This window comes from Balearica regulorum, chromosome 15 (genome assembly GCF_011004875.1).
Source record: "Balearica regulorum gibbericeps isolate bBalReg1 chromosome 15, bBalReg1.pri, whole genome shotgun sequence".
Lineage (NCBI taxonomy): Eukaryota > Metazoa > Chordata > Aves > Gruiformes > Gruidae > Balearica > Balearica regulorum.
The window spans coordinates 10,763,023-10,783,679 of record NC_046198.1 but is presented as its reverse complement, the minus strand read 5'-3'; the positions used below and the strand labels follow the sequence as shown (position 1 = coordinate 10,783,679).

Genomic DNA, 20,657 nt, shown 5'->3' with positions numbered 1-20,657 from the left:
CCCACACTTAAGAGACAAAGTGCTCTGCAGCCACTCCAAAAGTTAAATGTGCTGTTAAAGAGGAATCTTACGGGCAGCCCTGACGTGGTCACTGTGCCCTGCCTGGTTCAGCCCTCACTGCTGTAGGAAAACCCAAAAGGGAACGGTCAAATGCTGTTCCAGGAAGTTTTTGAAGTGCTTGGGTGTCAGAGGCTCTCTCAAAACTTCTCTTGAGCTCAGATATTGACTGTGAGAAGAAGGTGGATGCCCCCTTCTTGCCAAAGCAGTGCAACCCTTTGCTACCCGCAGTCAGAAGTGCTGTCACTGCTGGGGGACCCTGCTCCATCACTAAAACCCTGCATGCAGGAGGACGTTGGACGTACCAGTCCCAAGTGAGTCCTGACCAAGAGAACATCCCATGTGAGATCCTCAGAGACCCACAGACCCCTCATCTTCCCCATGGCTGGGTAAGAAACCATGCTGAACAGCATTCTCCATTAAGAATTTCCTGACCTGGGGTTGCGGGGGCTTGTGTGGAGCTGAGAAGCCACTATTGGTCCAAGGATGGATGCTCTGTGGGGCTTCAGCTGGGCCATGCCGCTGTGGAACAGAGGTCCCGAGCCAGCTCAGCTGCACCAGCACATGGTCTTGGCATCTCCCCACTCTGACTCAGCTCTGCCCTGGTGCCCGTCATGCCCCAGCTAGCAGAGAGAGCTGGCCTCGCTCCCTGCTGCATCATGCAATGCTTGGAGCCGTGCAGCCTCAGCCCGGTGCGCTGGTGGCAGGGAGAGCCTCCGCCGGCAGAGAGGATGGAGCAGAAGTGCCCGATACGGGCCACTAACGCCTGCCTGCCCTGCCGCGGGCGATATGGGAGCCACCGGCCATGCAGAGCAGAGGGGGACAGGGCCACTCTCACTGCTTACGCTGAGCCTGACTCACTTGTTTGCTTTTCCCCAGCGGTTCAAGTCCAATGGATCCTCCTGGTCGGATGAATCAGGCTTTACGTAAACAACCCCAGACCCGGCTGAACTTCAGGAGCATTCAAGCAGCTCTTGCTGGTGGGTACTCCTGCGCCCGGCCTCTCTGGACATGTCTGCGCAGGCACAGCATCGCTCCTGGGGGCTGCGGGTGATTTTGGAGGATGTCGGTGCCCAGCAGCTGAGGGACGGAGGTGTAACATGGGGCCGAGTGCTGAGCTCTATTTCTGGTGGCAGGATCTTGGCCAACTCAACACATTTCTTTGCAACTCCACTTGAAACCAGGAAGGCTTATTACCTCCTCCCCTTCTTCCTGGCGACGCTGCAGGAGCTAATTGAATTTGGTTTGTAAAGCACTTGCAAAAGCACAGCCTAAATGCAGTGTCAAAGCTGGGGCTGTGATTATTTCAGCCAGCGGGAGCTGCCCCTTTCCTTGGATATTTATTGTTCCTGTCTCTATTTTATTTTTATGAATTCCACACATACTGGCATGTTTTTAAAGTCAACAACGCTAATAGAATTACTCTCTAAATGTGAAAGCAGGCACAGTGGAAAAAGCCTTCTGCCATAAAGCGGCAGATGAAAGAACCTGTCAGCGAACGTCAGGTTTATTGCAGAGGCAACAGCAAAGGAGATCTTGCCTCGGTGCACGTGTCGAGCAGCTGTGGGCTCAGAGCAAGGCTGTGGGACGGCTCACACCCACTCTGCCGCTGCTGACCTGCTCATGGGGTCTGCGCTTGGAGTCCCTTTTCTGGAGGGCATTGGGACTTTCAGATGATCAGCTGCTTTCCAAAATTTCAGGCTTGACACCGAAGGTGATAGGACTCACCATAATAAAACCACTGCACCATCTCCTCTGTGCGAGGTAACGGCATGGTTAGATGACTCTTTGGTATCGCAACACCAAGACCAAATCTAACAGCCCTGGAGGTAAGGATGAGGAAATTCTTACAGGACCCCTGCAAGGATTAAATGCACTTTCTGGTTAAGCTGTTGAATTTTCAGTGCTTACCTAGGAATGTTCCGGTGAATCCCAGTGCTAAGAAGCTGGAAATGACAAACAAGGTCCCTACAGCCAAGATGGCCAAGCCTGAGTAATAAGCCCAATGGCAGTCCAAGCCCTCCAGCTTCGGCTGGCTCTTCATGGCTTCTGTGAAGCTGTTGGAGAGACAAGGGTTGTTAAAAGTGACAACTCATTACTACTAACACCCACCTCTCCCTGGGAGACGCGGAGCTTTGGGACAGGATGCTGTTGAGCTTCACCAGCTCCCTTTTTCCACCTGGACCTACTCAACCTCCCACCAGGAGAAGCAAGGAGCCGAAGCCTTGTGAGCAGCCAGGGTTTGACCTGGGGCAGCTATTTCTACCTGCAACCCTTGCTCGCTCCTGGAAATACCAACCCCACTGATACCAGTATCAAAGCTTTGCCTTGCTCACCAAACCCCAGGTTTCATCGTGACCAGGAGCTCTGGGAAAGATCCTCTTGCAAATGCTGGAGGTTGTGATGCCTCAACACAAGACTTGAAGGGTTGGGAACAACCGGCTGGGTTATTGCGTGCTCCCACCCCCGTTCCTCTCCATCAAAATATTTTGCAGCATTCACGTGTTAGCCACGTGCTCAGGAGTGATTCACGGCTGAAGCCTGACAGTCAGGGGGAGGATTGGAACGGCGAAAGGAAAATACTAGAGATACGCATTTTCAAGTGCGAACACAGCTTCTCAGCTCCAGGCTTGTTCACGCATTTCAGGTCTGACCTTCCAAATACTCGTTTGTGAGTGGAATAATTGTGACCCCTCCCTTCAGACCCCTGAACTTTGCCGGGAGCGGGGGTTGGCAGGCTCAGCATCTCACATAGCTCTGATACAAGCGTACAACTACAAAGGAGACAACACCACGATTAAAAAAATGCCCATTAATAACAGCGAGAGGAGATAACAGACCCGCAGAGCCATACACAGTGTTTCTCCACATGCTGCTGACACATGAGGTAGGAAACTTGGAGCCTTTTTTTTTTTAATGAGCACCCTGGAGGCTGAAATTCAAGTGGAATAACAGCTCTCCTGTGCCTCTGGCCACTGCTGCCTGCCAGGGCCGGGCCAGTAGGGCTGCTCCTGCCCGCGCTCCCAGGCTCCCTGGCTGGAAAGTGCTTCCATGACGTTACCTGCAGGGCTTGGGATAGTTTTTTTCCTGATGTCCAGTTTCCCCAAGCCCTGCAAATCCCTGGATTTTCTCTGTTGTCCAAATGAAAGCTGAGACACACAATCCTACCTGCCCAGCTGATGGACAAGCACCTGGAAACGCACCTTTTGAAGGCTCAAAGACCAGATGGCAAGTTACATGCACCAAGCAAAGTCCAGGATGATACTTAAACCAGGTTTAGGGACCTGGATGGTATTTTCCTTGGAGCTCATTCCTACTAGGTTTTCTACTGTCGAGGAGTTTTTAGGACCCTAGAGCAAGCCATTTAATCTCCACTTCGGACTGGAGCAAGGAAATAAAACACAGAATAAATGCAACATGCTTGGGAGCGAGCAAGAACACAGCATCCTGGTGATTTACGCTCTGCCCCCGCCCCTGGAAATTAGAGAAATTCCTTTTTTCCGGGGAGCTGAGCACAGGCAGAGGAATGACACCGTGGCCTGGGGTGATGTAACGGAAGTCCCTGGGGATGGCTGTCCTCCAGCACACCTCCCCGCGCTCAGCAGGCTCACAGTTGTTTAGCTTAAATCAGTGCTGATGGGAACACACAAACCTGGCTGCAACATGAAGCAGCAGCAGCTGCACAACCCTTTGCATCACTTCCGTGCTATTTATTTGTAAATGACACAAGTCTCCCCCACAAGAAAATCCAAGCCTACATCCCTGCTACCAGCGCTGCCTGGGTTTGGGTGGAAAGCAATCCCCCTGCAGGGATACGCCCGTCTGCCTGAGCAATCCTGGCCTGGCTGTGCTCTCAAAGCACAGCACAACATCCCTGGGGATGCTCCGGAGCTCTTTGCTCCCACAGAGTAAGATGCTAATGCCTTTTCACAGTGCTCGGGGTTTGACTCTGCATTCGGCCAGGACCTCCCCACAGGACACCACTGCTGGAAAGGCATTTTACAGCAATTAAAGCTGCTGAGGATCCCTGGGGAGACAGGTCTGGGAGACCAGCACCAAACTGGCACCCTCCTGGATCCCAGCTCCCAGCAGAGCAGAGAAGGGTACAGCTAGAGCACAGTGCTCGGAAGCTGCTTCTTCCTCCAGATGAGCTGGGTTCATGCTATCTCACATCCTTGAGGCTCCTCTGTTCTATGTTAGCGACCTGACTTGGCCTTGGAGCAGAAGAACAAAGGTGGCTTCAAGAGCATGAACTAGATGACTGAGAATCAGCCTTGGAGGTTTTGCAACCAGCACGTGATGTGGTTTGTTTTGGCAAAGCTGTCTTCCCTGCTCCAGATGATCCCATCCTTCCTTTTCATGGTCGGATAGGCCTGCATTAGTTACCCTCATCAGCATGTCTTGCTCGGTTCCCTGCTGTTTGGCTTACAGCTAGAGAAGGAGGTGTTTGCATGGAGATAATGGACTGTCTTTCCCTCTAGTAATGTTTTATATCTTCCTAAACACACTCTCTATTTGCATTAAACATGATGCGCACAGGAGTTTTCAGAATTGGTAAATAAACCTTTTAAGCATTTATGATGCTGGGCCATGACAAGCAGCATGGAGTCGTCAATTATTCTGACATCCGTGACTGCTCCTTGGTGGCGGGGGAGCCTCACCGTGCTGTGTTTCACCCTCCCTGGCAGAGGGAGGACAAGGTGTTGGCTGTCTCCCTTGCTAGGGGAGCTAGTCATGCAGCCGATTTGCCATTAAACCAGTCCCTTTCACCACGTGCCTCTGACTCACGTTTGCTACAGCATTTATTTCTGGCTGCACAACAAGGCAGCGGCCCAGCTCGGTACCCAAGAGGACATCAATTAAAGCCACGCTTTGTCCTAGTACCTGGAAATGCTTCATGTGCCGAGCAGAGCGATTGCCATGGCGAGGAGCATCCCTCTAACCAGCGCAGGGGAGGGGTGGGTGGGCTGCGACCTACTTTAATCACATATCTGGCTGCTATCACAAGGATGTCTGCCATCGGAGTGGGGCTAGAAGGTGCCCCCAGCTTTGGCAAATGGAAATTGGGAAAATGGGGCTTCCCCAACATCTCCCCACACTTGCCAGTGGGAAACATGATACCAGAGGCACCTGCTCTCCATCCCAGTAGGCAAAAAACCTAAATCCACCAGCACCGCCCTGGCCAAACTGGCAGATTTGGCCAATTCCTGGCAGGGTGCAAGCAGCCGTGGCGGCTGCAGTGGGGCTGCACAACTGCCACAGCACGTCACAGGGGTTTGCGTGGGGAAGCCAAGGCAGTGGGCGTTGTTCTGCCCACCCACCCCAAATCAGAGACGCGCCTGCTCAGACACTCAGCTGTTGCTGCACACGTGACACTGCTTTGTGGGAATCATAGGATGGTTTGGGTGGGAAGGGACCTTTAAAGGTCACCTCTTCCAACCCCCCTGCAACGAGCAGGGACATCTTCAACTAGATCAGGTTGAGCCTCATCCAACCTGACCTTGAATGCTTCCAGGGATGGGCAACCTGTTCCAGTGCCTCACCACCCTCATCGTAAAAAAAATTTCTTTCTTGTATCTAGTCTGAATCTATCCTCTTTTAGTTTACCACATAATAAGCCACATAGAACTGGAAAACCACTCAAGATGGTACCAAAGCATGGGGACGGAGATGCCACGTGGGTGGGTGGGCAGGAAGACAGTGGGAGTGAGGGAAGTCAGCTGCAGGTCCTCTCGCTGGGACACAGAGGGGACACTGAGCCAGGTTTGCACAGACAGGCGCTGATTTATTAAACCAGAAAATGGTGATTACAACACCAGAAAACTTATCAAACCTGCAGCCCAAAATACATCCCAAAAGGCTGCATGGAGCACAAAGCAAACCTGGAAATACCGTGCAAAGAGAGAAGCTGAACTTTTTAGGTCTCTGGGCCTCTCTCTGTGGCCCACAGTGAGCGTATTTTGTAATCCCTTTCCCACAAAGGAGGGCAAAGACCTCATCCAGCAAACTGGGTCACTGCTGAGAGCAGCCCAGCAGTGCTCCCTTTGGCCTGATCCTAAAAATCAGCCTGGAAACTGGGGCTGGCAAATGCAATTGGGGCAGAATTGGGCCAGGGACCGGCAGGCAGCGAGGAAGCAGCGGTGGCGTGGGCGGCCAGGGTTTCGGAGGCTGCAACACCGCTGCAAGGTGCCGCGCTCACCATGCAGGACGTCGGTCCGTCCCCCGTGCCTGAGGTTTTGTTCCTCTCGGCAAAAAGGAGGCAACGGGGGTAAAACCATCCAGCGGTGCCCAACAGCACACGCTGCAACAAAAGATCTCGTTCATTTGGAAAAAAAGCAACCCCAAGAAGAAATAAAAGCCACATATCGTTTGGAAGAATCAGGCAGGAGCCAAGTGCTCCCGGGGGGACAGAGCAGGAATCATCCTGCCGATACTACCGGCAATTGTCAGCCTGGTCATCATCTTCACAGCTTCTTTTGCCAATAATGACTTTGCTTTTCTGCCAGCACCGATGTGTGTGTTATTTAGGTCAGTTAGGGGCTGTGGCAGCTTCTCCCCCACCTTGCATCTCGGCTGCCCAATTTCTTCATCCGGATGCCCGGCATCCACGCCAGCAGAGACACGAGGTGCTGTTGGCCACCTGGGGCTCTTCCCAGACAGCCATCCGAGATTGCTGGCAGCGTGGCTCAGAGGGGACATCAGCTCCTTCAGGCCACGCTCGATTCCCATCATCGAACTTGGCCACTTCTGCACAAAAGGCCACGTGATTCTTGGATCGATACCGTTTACACCATGCTCGTTCGTAGTACTAGCTGACAAAATTAAATAGCATTGAGCATAAAGGCGAGAGGCGCTACCAGGCAATGACAAACAACCCTTTCCCTGTGCAAAATCCCGTCCCAGGGTGGATTCATTTTCTTGGAAGAGTCAGCTCCAAGCGAGAAGCCTGTCCATGCAGGAAGCAATACCCAGCGGGTGGCATGAACAAAGGACTTCGTGTCAGCCGGCAGCGCGGTACCCACCGAGCACTTCGGCAAAGGCGCTGCCCTCACTCGGCCTCTGTGGGGGTCACTCCCGACGGAGGCGTCACAGCCCTGGGCACCCCAAGACCCTCGCATCTGCAAACCCCCCCATTCAGGGCATGCACATGGGTGTTGCCTTCACAGCTCAGGCAAACATCCTGAGACCCTTAAGGTGAGAAGTTCATAAGCTCCCTGCCTACAAAACCACCAGCACACGCCTGCCCCAAGGTGGGGAGTTTGCGAGGGTGGGCAAAAGGGAGCGCAGGAGGGCTCGGAGGCAGCGCCGGCAGCTAATTGTAGAGCTGCTTCAGGGAAAGATATCAACGACACAGTAAGGCAGGAGACAACAACACTGGACGTAAGTCTGGAGGACAGTGAAGGTTGTCACGTCCCATGTCACACAGATAACAGTCATAAACCGCTGGGGTAGAGCACACAGTACAGACAGTTCAAAAGTTCAGGAATTGTTTTCACAGATAAAGAGACTCAGTGATGAAAGTTCCCTACTTCTTGCAAAAAGAACACAGCTGTAATGAAAATAATCGTTGCACCAAAGCAATTAAGGATGCTTGTCTTGTGCAGTTGACTAAGCAGGTCCCCCCTGGTCACAGGTCATTCTGGATTGCTTCTCAGAAGCGAGCCAATGCTGATAATGAAGCTCAGAGCTGGGAAGCACCTAATTGCTTAATTGAGAACAAGACATTCCTCCTCTTACACCCAAGGTATCCCTTCAGAGCAAAGCTGGCACAACAGCATCACGGTGCTGACCTGGGGATGGGACCACAGCAGAGAACCCAGCGCGGGGCGGGCAGTGAAGCAGCCACACAACCCAGCTCCCGCGTGCTTCCAGCCGCAATGCCAACCCACTCGTGAAGCTTCCGTCTGCTCTGCTCTCCTCCGCCCCCAGCTTGGAACCTTTCAAAACCTCAGTTGCAAAAAGGAAGCAGGTTTTTAAAACCTAAAGAGACATCCTGTGGGCTTCTCAATCACTCCCTGGCAGGCCCCACCCACATAAAAAGTCCCCAAAGAGCACAGAGAAGAGTTTTAAAGGCTGGATTACAAGCACTGGGGGTGGAGGGACCCCCCGAGGCTGCCTTTTCGCTCGCTATCAGCGGCCAGCATGCTCTGCGCAAGCAACCCCGACTGCCGCACGCAGCCGAAGCGCGAGGAACAGTTTGTGCTTTGCCGTCTGGATTGCCTCCGCGGGGCTGAGGAGCAGAAAACCTGCTTTCATCAGCGTGCTCAACTCAAGCGATTCAGAAAATAAAGGGAAAAGCAAAATAGTGAGTGGGTGAGATGTGTCCCTCTCAGCATCACTGGTCACTGAGATGACAGTGCCCGTGTCACACGACCCATGAACCCCTCTCTGGCCAGCCGAACCTGGGGTTGGACCTGGCTGATATCTTCGTGCGAGGGATAGGACAAATCCCTCCCAAACAGCATAACCTCTCCAGGCTTGAGCAATAAGCCCCAGGCAGCCCTGGAGGATTCATTAAACTGGGAACAGAAGCAGCAAGTCTCCCAGGTGCATTTCAGAGCAACTCCAGCAGTTGCCACTCTGAAGACCACCCTGAAACCATCCCATCACTCCCACAGTTAAGGGCCTGCCTTGCTTGAACAGGCTCCAAAACCTGCTAGCCGTCACTTGGGTCAAATTCAGTGCCAAGGAAAGGCAAGGGAATAACACAACTATGTTGAAACACATGGGCAAAATAAACTTCACACTGCAATCTTCTGAAGTGGCCTTGGCCCATCAGGTGGGCTGGCAAGTGCAGTTGGCTGGTGTCTCATTCATGTTCTGCTGGGGTGAGCTGCCCCATCTTCTAGGGACCCTCCTCCAAAACCGAGGTCCAAGTAGGGCTTTTCCAGTCCCCTGGGTTGACCTTGCTGCCTCCTTCAGACCCCTACTCAAGGGCTGCACAGGCATAGCTGCCCCCAGTGAGCCCCACAGCACTCACAAACTCATGACACGGAGCAGAGCCAGGACATGCAGCGATGCCAGCCCTGGTAGGGCGCTGAGGGGTCTGCAGGGGGAAAGCGTGATGTTAGAAAGCTCATCTGCTGGGACAGATGAGGCCTCTTTGGCCCTCCCAGCAGTGCCTCATCGGTGCCTCACCATGACCCAGCGAGTCTCACTGACCCAGGAGCCAGCAGGACCACTGGGAACGGAGTCTGCCCCTCCATCAGCTGTGTTTTTAATTAAAGGCAGGCACAAGGCTTTGCATTGCTTCCCAGACAAGTGACTATGTCATCTGTGCAAGAGACTGCCAAGACATTCCCCAGCAAAATCCAAGCCCACTGCGTCGCTAAGACATCAGCGGAACACACACATGCCCTCCACATTGCCTGCATTCAACTACGGCCCCATTCACTGCGAGCTTTCTTACAGTTTCTGCAATAAGCAATAGCTGGGCCAAATGCAGAAGGACAAGGGAAGGTCTTGGTGTCACTTCCAGGAAGGCAAAGCTCTTAAATACATGTGCAAATTCCGACCTGAGATCTCTGCACCTGGGAAATTACCCAAAGTACTAGATAACCCGTTAGCTCTGACCCCGGCATAATTGAATCTGGGAATTTAGTAAGAGAGTCTGTCTCTCCTAACAGCATTGAAGATAAAGCCTACCAGATCGCAGATAAATTGCTGGCATTGAGAAAATCTTCTGCAGTAAACCTCTCTGCTGCACTCAGAACATCAAAGGACGTATTCCCATGGTGTACAGTGCATCAGTCATACAATACTATTAGCTAGCACAGGTGGTATTTAAAGAGATCGCAGATAAGAGTTTAAAGAGGCTGCTCGCTAAGTGCACAGATAATCCTGCTCTTCCACACAGGAAACTGCAGCTTCTTAAAAACAGGTTTAATTTTGTTTATGATTTTTACGAGAAAATTAAAAGTTTCTGCTGTTACATATGATCCATCCTGCGCAAACAGCTCTCCTGTCACCTGGGCTGCTCACAGGGCAGGGGAAACCGCCCCAGAGAGCGGAGCAAGGAGACCTGCGACACTCAACGGCTGTTGACACTGATGGTTTTGGCCACACCACCGCATCCTTTGTCTTTATTACAAATTCTGGAACAAAACTGCTGCTGGCTGAAGGTATCCAACCATGTAAAAGCAACACGCTGGGGCTGGATCCAGCACTGCAGAGCAAATATCCCTCATCCCCCCCACCCTGCAGGGGCATTTCTGTGCATCCATACGTAGCAGCAGGGTCAGCTCCTTACCAATGGCTCCGCACACAGTTAAGCATCAGGATAACAGCACCCAGGCAGTAGCAGGCAGCACGTGGAGAGCCGAAGACTCGGCTGAGCGCTCGCGTTTTGTGCTCCCATCTGGCTACCTGAAGAGACAATAGAAAACAAAGCAGGTAATTGGGGGTGCATGCTGCCCCAGGAGTGCAAGCCCACAGCTTCAGCCCTACACGGGGACATGAAACATCTGCGTGGCTTTGTGCAAGAAGCAAGCAGAGGCCACTGATGGGATGAAAGCTGCTTCTCCTACCCATGCCAGCACCTGCTAGTCCTTGCACTGCCCTGTTCACCAGGCCAGCCAGCAGCACCAAGATGCTGGCTCATAGAAAAAAAAACCCTGCACATCAATTTTGGGGAATATGTGGCTTGGACAACACATGCCCAAGGCTGAGAACATTGCTAAGGCTGTCCCCAGGCCACCAAAGCCAACAGACCCCTGCCATGGAGCCTAGTATTGCTCTCCTAAAAGGAAAACAGACCCCTGAAGAGGAGATGGACCACAGAGACACCCAGCTCTCATTTTCTGCGCTCTGTCATCTCCTACATCCAGCCTTAGGGACCACACCTGGCAGAAACAACCCATCCCTGCCCACTTCCAGAAAAATTTGCCAGTGCTCCCCCAGGCTCCCCCCAGACAAGACCTACCAGCTTTGCCCAGAGAACTGCTTCCACTTGTACAGGCTGAAGCAGCTGGCCACCTTTAGCACGCAGCAGTTGTAGGCATTAAGGGCTCATCTGCACTCCTCACCCATCCCTGCATGGCTGTCTCAATGCAACCCAAACCACACATCAGTGACAGCCCAGGACTCACAGGCAGCACCCCCAGAGAGGCATTCCCATCCTTTACAGCACAGCTTGCTCTGGCTGCCAATTTTAAGCTCCGTGTTCTGCAGAGCAGGAGAAGCTGGTGGGCCCCTGCCCAAAATGCCTCGCAGCTGAGGAAGCACCCTGTCACCCTGGGAGGCTGCTGCACGCAAGTGGCTGGAGTTGCTCTCAAAATCCGCAGGGCTGGATCCACCCGAGTCACTAAATCCAGGACCCTCATTCCCAAGCTGATGAAAATCCTTACAGCTACTCTGTTTTCTACCTTTCCTGTATCCCTCACAAAGCCGTCGCTATATTTATCACCTCTTTCAGGCTTCATTTTCAGGCACCAAGCCTGGGGTTTGGATCAGACCCTAAATTCAAGCCAAGCAGAGCACACCTGGGCAATGAAGTGGGAGGTGAGAGTCAGCAGAACATCTCGGCACCAATTTGCTTCTGAGACACGGCTGGCACTTCATTAGCTACAAATGCACTTCACTCCCCTGCACGGAGCCTGGGCAGCTTTTGGGGGGCACCTGCAACCCAGCTATTCATCTACTCTGAATGCATTTGGTTATTTATTGGCTCTGTTTGAGCAGAGAATGACAGCTTTGCAGGTCCTGCTTTCTTCCCAGGCTGCTGCAAAAAGCACAAAGTGCTGCTGGGGGAGGGGGACTGCTGGCTTCAGGAGGGGAGAACGATGAAAACCTCTGATAAGCAGGGCACTGATTTCACATGCTGAGAGCTGATTCAATTAGTTATGCAATGATTGCTCTGAAATTACAAATCCACTCATGACAGAAAGAGCTGCTTCACTGCCTTTTTCTGGCTGGTATAAATAGTTTGTATTCTAAATTGAATTTAAAACACCGTGCGTCATGCTGCTGCTAAAATGGGAGCTGCTGCGAGAGTGGAAAAAGAAATATAGGATGAGTTACCACCTTTGGTAAGTAAAAAGAAGTGACCATATAGGTGACTGAGTCACAGACAGAAAAATGCAGCCACGTGCCAGTTATCTGTACCCAGTTCCTAATTCCCTGGAAATTATTCTGGCGGCATTTGCATGGATGGCAGATCCTGGCTCATTTCAAGAGCTTCACGAAGCATCTCAGCTGGCGGCAGAGCTGAAGCTGAAAGAGAAAGCAGCATCGCCGGGATCAGAGGGGAGAGCCCGCGTGCTGTTGGGAGCCATCGAGGCGGCCTTGTAATTACCCTCGCCTTTAGAAAGGCACATTTGGGCAGCGTTGGAGCGAGGGGGATGTGTTTCCGTGCCCTTCGGGGCGGCAGCTGGCTCGGCTGCGTTGGGATCGCTCCTAGCACAGCCCAGCTCACGCTGCATCACGTCGCTGCTGAATCCCCGGCTGGGACCGAGATGCCAACTTTTATTTAGCTGTCACAGCCTTCAGTTGGGACCCTGGGCTCCTTTCTGAGCCCGCGTGGGAGTCGTCATGAGCAAAGCGGAGCGGGAGCCTGCGTGGGGCTGGAAGCGGCAGCGCCCGCCAGGCCCCGCAGCGATTATTTCAGTAACAATTAATTTGTTCCGGTTCTGGTTCTGTTCCTTGAACAACTAATTAATTCTGGCTCGGTTCTAATTTTCTAATTTTAGTCATTTCTAGCTAATATTAGCTCTCGTTCGACCCATGGCTAGGCAGCTGGCTTAGTGGTTTTATAAAATCATGAGCCAACGCGTTATTATTTACTGCATGATGGATGCAAAACGCTTTCAGCATCCTCCACAGCCGTGTGCGGGACAGGGCAGGGCTGAGACCGGCAGCCTCCCGGGGAGGGAGCTGCTATTCCCGGTGTGCTGTTTGCTCTCCCAGCCGAGGCGGGCACCACATTACCCACGGGCGAGCAGGATTTTGCAGGAGGGGAGAGCCCGACACTGTGGCTTCATGTCCTGGTGAGGGAGGGAAGGGAGCACTTTTATTTTTCTTCCAACCTCCAAGTTTGGAAACGGAGTTAATACAAAGTTTCCTGACTTACCCAAGGGTCAAAGCAATACAAAAATTCAAGACTCCTTTTCCAAAGCTCCCAGCCCTCTGCTTTCACTTTAGGATACTTGGTAAGGGCTGTAAGTAATTTTTTTAATGTTTCCCCCAATGCTTGTTATTGAAATAAATCAAAGAGCAGATGTGGCTGCAAAGCCGGGGAGTGCTCCTGGGTCCCATGTTCTGCCTTTGGCAGGCCGTTTCGCCACTTGTCGAGGGCAGGCGCAGTCGGCTGATGTTCCCAGGGAATCATCGTCTCCTCCTCTACGTAAATTCAGGGCTGATTTCTACGTAACCGAACCGAGCCATCTCCCCAACTGCTCGGGCAAGTGTGTAAACAAAAATGAAAGCACCAGCACACATCCCCAGTGGCTCGCCTGATGCAAAGATGGAAATGCTCTGAGTTTTCTTTTTTCGGGCAGGCAAACCTTCCCAAGCCACCTCAAGAAGGGCCACAAATAGCCATTCAAAAAGCAATTTCTTTTCACCCTCCGCAGCTGATCAACGGGAAATGCTCTTTATAGCTCTGTGTGCGGCAGACCATTGCCTCTCATTAATATTTAGTATTTGTTTCAAGGCAATTGATTATTTTTGTCTGCCATCCAGGGAAGCTGGCTTTTGAACACGCTACATTTTAATTTGCTCAAGCTCTGAAATAGAGACTTTGTGCTGTTTCGCATGACTCCATTTCTATATCTGGCTCACCCCAGAGATGGGGAACGAAACCAGATAGCCCAAAGGCTTGGGTCTAAGGGACGTTTTGCATCTCAATGCTAATCAGCCGGTCTCTGTCCTCACATCGCCCCATCGCCATAGTACCTGAAGAAGACTGTGTGGTGGGTGCTAGCGAATTTAGCCTTGCGGCGTGCCAGGGAGGCTGGGATGGATTAGCAGTTCCCTTCAACCCAAGGGAAACTGAGGCACTGGAGGGTTGAGGTGAGTGGCCGTTTCCCAGCTCTCCACGGAGCAGGGTGGCAGGGTTGTGACCACATCCCGGGCAATCCCAGACCCATCACCCACTTCCTGGGATGCTCTTGCCCTGGCCAAACTGTTGGCATAAAAATGTTCAGTGTCCAAGTCTGGGCTGGAGCAAAGATGATGGTGAATAGGCTAAGCTGCCTTCACTGTACCCGTCTCGCAGTCTTTGCCAGCATGAAGGGTTTTGCCCCATCACGTGGGGTCTAGGAAGCAACCCACCGAGAGACCTAAAGCCCAGAAATTCCATGAAAAGCCCAGAGGAAGAATGATCAGCTCCGTGGGGCATGTCTGCACCCTGGTCCCAAGAGGATGGGTGCGCTTAGAGTGAGCCCTGGATGCACAGGTAATTCAGCCCCAACTCAAAAAACCCGAAACCTTAAGACAAAACCGACCCAAGCAAATTTTTAAGCTTTCTCCTTCAGCCTGATCTCTCCTAGGCCAGCCGTGGGGGTGCGTCCTCCTGCGGGTGCTGGGGCAGGAGAAACCCCGACTCTGGACTTAGGTGTCTTCCTGTGAGCATCTCCCATCGCAGGAGATGTGCCCTGGCTAGGCACATCGTAACATCATCGTAACCTGATGAAAGGGCAGGAAACCTGATGTTACCTTTATTTCACCTACGGGGACCAGAGGCACTGACCTGTTCCCCTGTATGAAAAATCCATTTTTCCTTTCTGATTCCCTGGAATCCCTCGTTAAACCATAACGACATTCTCTGCTCTCTGTCACTGCTTGGATGCTGGAAAACAACCCTGCTTGCAGCTACTATGTTTATCTAAAAGACAGGGAGGAAAAAGATACACCTGAGCACCCAAACTCCGAGTAAGGTGCTCCCAGGAGTGAGCAGGGAAGCAGAACCAACACAGAGCAGCTGCAATGTAAATGCACATCTGCCACCCGCCTGCGAGCACTGGGGCTGGCTGACCTTTGACGAATGCCAGAGGAGCCAGCCTTTCTGGCTGTCCCGAGTGACCGCGGAGGAAATGAGCGTGGCCTGACCTTATCCCTCCTAACGAACCGCACTCAAACCCCTCTGCAGTTGGCAGCGCTTAGTGCGGACGGTTTATTGCCCAAGTGCTGGAAGGGCAGCGCCGGCTGAACGCCGCGGCCGGCTGAAAGCTCCAGCCTGGGCTCCTGCGGCTGCTCAAGGCAAATGTCCGAGCGCTCGTGCTGCTTCTAGGTGAGAAAAACTCTGCTCTTCTAGGAGACTGCAAACCCAGGAGAGACGGGAGAGGAAAGTGCAGGGCTGGTCCTGGGGAGGACTGTGTGCGGCAGCCCCGAGGGGTGTGCAAGGGCCATTCCTCCAGCTTGCCGGCACGGCACCGGCACGGCACTGAGCCCCTGGCACAGGAACAGCACTGGCCAAGGCTGGCGTATGCCCATGTGCGGCCCTATCCAAAACACCAGCCCACCAAGAGCCCACCCCAGCACCGGGCACCAGCTTTCCAAAGGCATGTGCAGAAAACGCCCCGGGGACTGGCGTGCCGCTGGCAGCAAGAACACGATTAGCAGGAGCTCTGGGCAGCGAAGGCAGAAGAAAAAGAACAGAACAAACCATGGTTTAATTTGTACAAGCTGGTAATTATAGTTGCTATCTGTCTGAAATCTCTATTGAGTTTATTTAAATATGTTCTCCGTGAAGGCCATTCAGACAGGAATTATCAAGGTGTTGCAGCAGAGGAGATAATGCCATGCAGTTTTCAACAGATCAAGGGCTGATTAGGAGGAATTAATTAGCTGCTTAAACAGTCCTTGACTCGCTGCAGCAATTAGCCGTCACCTCCCCGCAGTCACATTCCCCGGGCAGCAGCAGGGATACGAAGCGCCCGTCAGCAGAACTGCCTTCCCCGTGCCGCCAGTGAGCACCGGGTCAGCCCTGGGTGGGCACGTGGCCCTGGGAAGGTGCCCCAAACCCGTAAGGTTTAGCCCGTGGCTGGGGCTCGGTGGATGAGCAGCGGTGCATTGGGCTGCAGTGAGTCCCTTGCAGCCGCCCTGGGGCCCATCACCTTCCCATCGTCGGTCGGTACACGCGCATCTGTTGTGACTCCCAACACGAGGCAGACAACGGCTGTCTTCCCTCTTCCAGCCTCTAGCAGGACAGTTCCTCATGCATCCACCATCTCTTACATACTATGAGCCACCAGTTCTCAGCTGCACTCCACCACTGGGGCCAGCTGATCATCCAGCAGCATTGATCCCATGTGCCATCGCTTGCCATCCCTTTGGCAGGGCAGGGGCATCGCCCCCACCTCTGCCCATCCGAGTCATCACCCAGCCTTGCCCCAGCCCTCATCCCACCCAGCCCTGCCTGCTGCAGCCCCTCCGTCCTGCCGCAGCACTGCTCAGGGACCCTTCGCTGCTCAGCCCCATCCTTCCCGGCACAGCCCACGGCACAGGACCTGCCTGCAGGGCGCAGCCAAGGTGGGCAGTGGCTCCGGGGCTGGCTGGGAGTGGATGCCGTGGGGCAAGCGCTACACCATGGAAAGAGCCGGTGTCACAGAGCTGCCTGGGGAGAGCGGGCTGAGCTGTCCCTGGCCAGATGCTTTCCAGAGGCAGGAGAAGCAGGTGCTCAGGGGTGACCATAAGACCACCTTCTGTCCCTCCTGCCAGTGCAACACCCCAGCGGAGCGAGTCGCAGGCTGCCAGCTCCTGCCACCATCTCAATGGGCTCCACTTTGTTTAATTGCTTCCTGCCTGCGCTGGGGAAAGCCAGAGCAGCTCTGGACTACCCGATCTAGAGACCAAGTTATTTCTCTGAAGGCTTCTCAGCTTGCAGGCACTCAATTACAGAGAGCCATGAGATGGTAATGGAGCCTGAAAGCTTTTTAGCAAATTATTAAAGCCCTGCAAAGTTCCCCCACTAAGTACTGGAGCAGCAGTTTCCAGTTCATGCAATTAAAACACTGAAGCGATATTAGAAGAGACAGGCACCATCTTAATGGTTTCATGTGAGCTGTAAGGCAACGCAGGCCAGAGACTGCCCACACAGCTAGTAAAGGTCTTTTTTATGGTAACATACCAAGAAAAGATGCACCCAGAGAGGGACTGCTGATGGGCAACAGGCACTGGGCACAAGGGGTGACAGCCCATGCCCATGGAGCTGGAGCAGGGCAGGGACTCCCATTGGAGCCTGGAGGCTCCGGGCACCCCGACCTGACAGACAGAGACCTGACACGTGTCCCGAGAGACGACGGGTTGGCTCAGCCACAAAAGGTCAACCCAGGAGGCTACACCAGTTGGTTCTTCCCCATTCCCATTTCCCCGCTGGTACGATGGCAATAACAGCTGTCAGCAAGCCGCAGCCGAGCAGGACGGCTTAGCTCATGCAGGTCTGCCAAGGGCTTTCAGTTTGGAAAGGAAGGTGTCAGTTTGGTTCAGAGAAGACTTTTCCATTGCCTTTCACAGGCTCTGGATGGGGGGGTTGTTGTTTATTCCAGCCAAAAGCAACAGCAGCGGGGTTTTGGAGAGACAGGGTTTCGGTATGTAGACTGGCTACGCAGCGACACTGCGGCGTGGAACAGCCAGCTGGAACAGCAGGGCTGTACACCCAGGTGACGGAGTTTCATGGAGGGAGAAAACACACGTCTGCAGGCTCTCACAGTGGAACTGGAGGCTTGGAAAGCACAAAAGGCTGCAAAAAAAATAAGAACATCCAAGGGGCTGGAGAACCACCTACAAGCAGAAAGCAGGGCAGGCTCCTCTCCAAAACCAAGGGACAGGCTGGGGACCTGCAGCGCTGAGACGAACCAGCGTGACAAACCCTTGCTGCCTGCAATGCCCAGCGCACAAACCAGCAAGTTAAGAGGACGAAAGGCAAGTTGGAGTGCCTCTTCTAGTGACTCCCAACGAATGCTGCTGCCGAGGGTGTCAACGGGGTCCAGTCTGAGCACTTTGACACAGGGAGAAGAGTAAAGTGACTCCACTTTAGAAGTGGAAAAGATGACTGTTAAAGAAACCCAGCCTGCCTTCACCATGTATGAATTTAGCCTAAAAAAAAAATCCCCCGGCATGCATCCTCGGGGAAAGTAATTGGACTGAAATGGCACGGATCACCTCAGCTAACAGCCTTGAGTTGGGGAAACAAAACAAACCGGCAGGTAAATAGATAAGGGTTTCGTAAGGACTAGGTACGCTTTACCTCAAAGCCATCCCTTGAGATTACCTCCACATGAGTCTTTACCTTGAATCCACTCATGATAAAGAGCTAGATAAGAATTTTCATTTCTCTAATAGTGTTTAAGTGATTTGTCAAAGTACCATCTCATTAGCTGGTTGCAATAAAAAAAAGCCCCTGCTTAACGTACGCCCAGGCAGCCCAGGTCCGTTGATGTTCCATAAGCCACATCCTCTCCTCTTCAATAATAACAAAAATGACATCGAATATGGGCTGTATTTGCTAGCAATTTCCAACACAAAATCTGAACAGTTTCTCCTCAAGGCAAGGAACTCATGATTTATGTCCAAAGACCTGGAAGCTGCAGGTGATTTTGAGTAACCCAGAACGAGCTGTGTTAATTAATTTTGAGAGTGGTCACAGGGAGCCCTTGTGAGCAGCTCCCCGAGAGTGAAGGAGAAGGGCGATGAGCTCCACCACAGGGAATCAGGCTGCACGGCCCAAACCGACTCTCCCGGCCAACAAAACCCATGGAAAAAAGTAGTTGCGAAATAATGATTTCTCCAGAGCGCAGCACAGGATGGGGAAGGACCTTTCCAGTCCCAGTTGGGGACAGCCAAGCACCGGGAGGGACATGGGCTGCATGGGGGAACATGGAGCAGCCGGGACCCACCCAGCTCCTCTAATCCAGTAATAAAACCTAATAAAATAATCTCCCAAGATTAGGGAAAGGCAGAGGCTGCCCCTGCACAAGTGTTTGGGGGTCTGCTGGAACCCAGAGGGAAGGCAAGCGCTGCCAGATCAGCATCTCGTGCACAGGATGAGGAACCATTTTGCCTGGTGTTTTGCCGGATTTTTTTTCCCCTCATCTTCCACGCTCAGATGACTTGGCTCACACTCAGCTTCCCATTGCACACAGTTCCCATCCAGAAAACCACAAACCTCGTATTTTCATACATTTTTCTGAAGCTCGGAGCATATTATCTGAGCAAAACAGGTCTGATTTTCTCAGGCAGTCCATAGCAGGCACATTCCCAAACCAACCAGAAGCAAAGGTGTGTGTCGGTCTCTCGAGCGATTGAGAATATTCTGCCCATCTCACATGCTGTATTTGCTTATTTATTTTTTTTCCTCTGTTGCTCATACTCATGCAACACTAAAAAAAGCAAAGCCAGAGAAGGGAAAGTGCCTGAAGTGTTACACATTCAACCGCTTTACCGAAACAGGCCGTCTACCCAAAAGACCCATTTTCAAACAAAGCGATCCAACAATAGCACTGACGATGTTTGAACTGGCATCGATTTAGAAAGACAAGCTCTTTGCTGCACCACGCTGTCAGCAAGCGCTCAGTACAAATGCCACGTTACAAGACAAACGCCTCCTTTTTTTAAGACTTCCCTTCTATTTTCGCGCCTCTGCTCCGTTGCGTTATTTCCAAATCAGGCCCCGGATCCCAGCGGATCCATGGTGCTGAGGTCAAGTCCCTCTGAATTCGCTACCAACTTCAACACCTTGGGTTTGGTTTCAAATGTAGGGACAAAGCCTTTTATCTTCCTTACAAAGCATCTATCCTGCTCTTCAAAGTTTTCCAATGATTGTTGGAAAGTTCAAATTTCTAGTTCAAATCACTATCGTCGTTGCAAATAAGGTCAGCCTGATTAAAAAACAGTTATTCTAGCTGGAATAAAAATGGACAGTCTTCAGCAAGTGCATCCTGTGTAAGAAAAATCCTCTGACTGAGCTGAGACAAGCCTTCGCAGGCTCCAGGTAAAAGGAGACTGAGGTCACCTTACGACTATTTCTTGCAGCTTCTGATTAATAGCAAAGAGATCGTATAAAGCTATACCGGAAATGTCAGCTAATTCAAGTGCCTTTTTGCTTTCCTGTATGACATGCATTTAGTTGCAGATATGAGTTTGGGTACCAGAGTGAGCACTCAGCCCTGTCACTGTGTCCCCAGCCAGCTGGACCTGCAGATGTGCCACCGCCTGCAACCGAAAACTGGGGCTGGATGCTGCGGTATTTGAAGTCGGACAATTCTTCAAGCAGATGTGGCTCACGGAAGTGAAAATACTTTGGCTCTGTTGTCTTAAAGATTAAATCAGAAGCTCCGGCTCACCCAACATACAAGATTAAGAAGGAGCTGGCAGGAGAGAGTGGGATGGAGAAAGGCTGAAGCCTCTCGAGATGCAAACACATCACACAACCACACAGCCCCATGCGGAGGAAGACAGAGCAGCAGAGCTGTCCCAGCGCTGCCTGGGATCTTGTGTTTAATTGAGGGTTTTCAGACCTGGGCATCATCTTTGCAGTTTGCTCTCGTTAATAGGTTTGCTTGGATTCTGGCTCAGCCCAGCTCATTAGCCACACCGTCGAATCCGACACTAATTCTGGATCACTCCTATTGCTACAAATAAATAATAAAATTGCCTCCACGCAG

The 20,657-nt window shown here is 52.3% G+C and overlaps 1 protein-coding gene across 3 annotated transcripts in view; it reads right to left on the bottom strand.

Moving 5' to 3' along the window:
* The window catches only part of PEMT (phosphatidylethanolamine N-methyltransferase), a 43,287-nt gene that overhangs the window by 9,734 nt on the left and 12,896 nt on the right, over positions 1-20,657 (bottom strand). For all 3 annotated transcript variants that reach the window (XM_075767404.1, XM_075767403.1, XM_075767405.1), the window contains exons 3-4: positions 10,307-10,422; positions 1,969-2,114 (exon numbers count right to left, since the gene is read on the bottom strand). In XM_075767404.1, the coding sequence (XP_075623519.1) occupies positions 1,969-2,114; positions 10,307-10,422 (262 nt within the window). The remainder of the gene's footprint in view (positions 1-1,968; positions 2,115-10,306; positions 10,423-20,657) is intronic.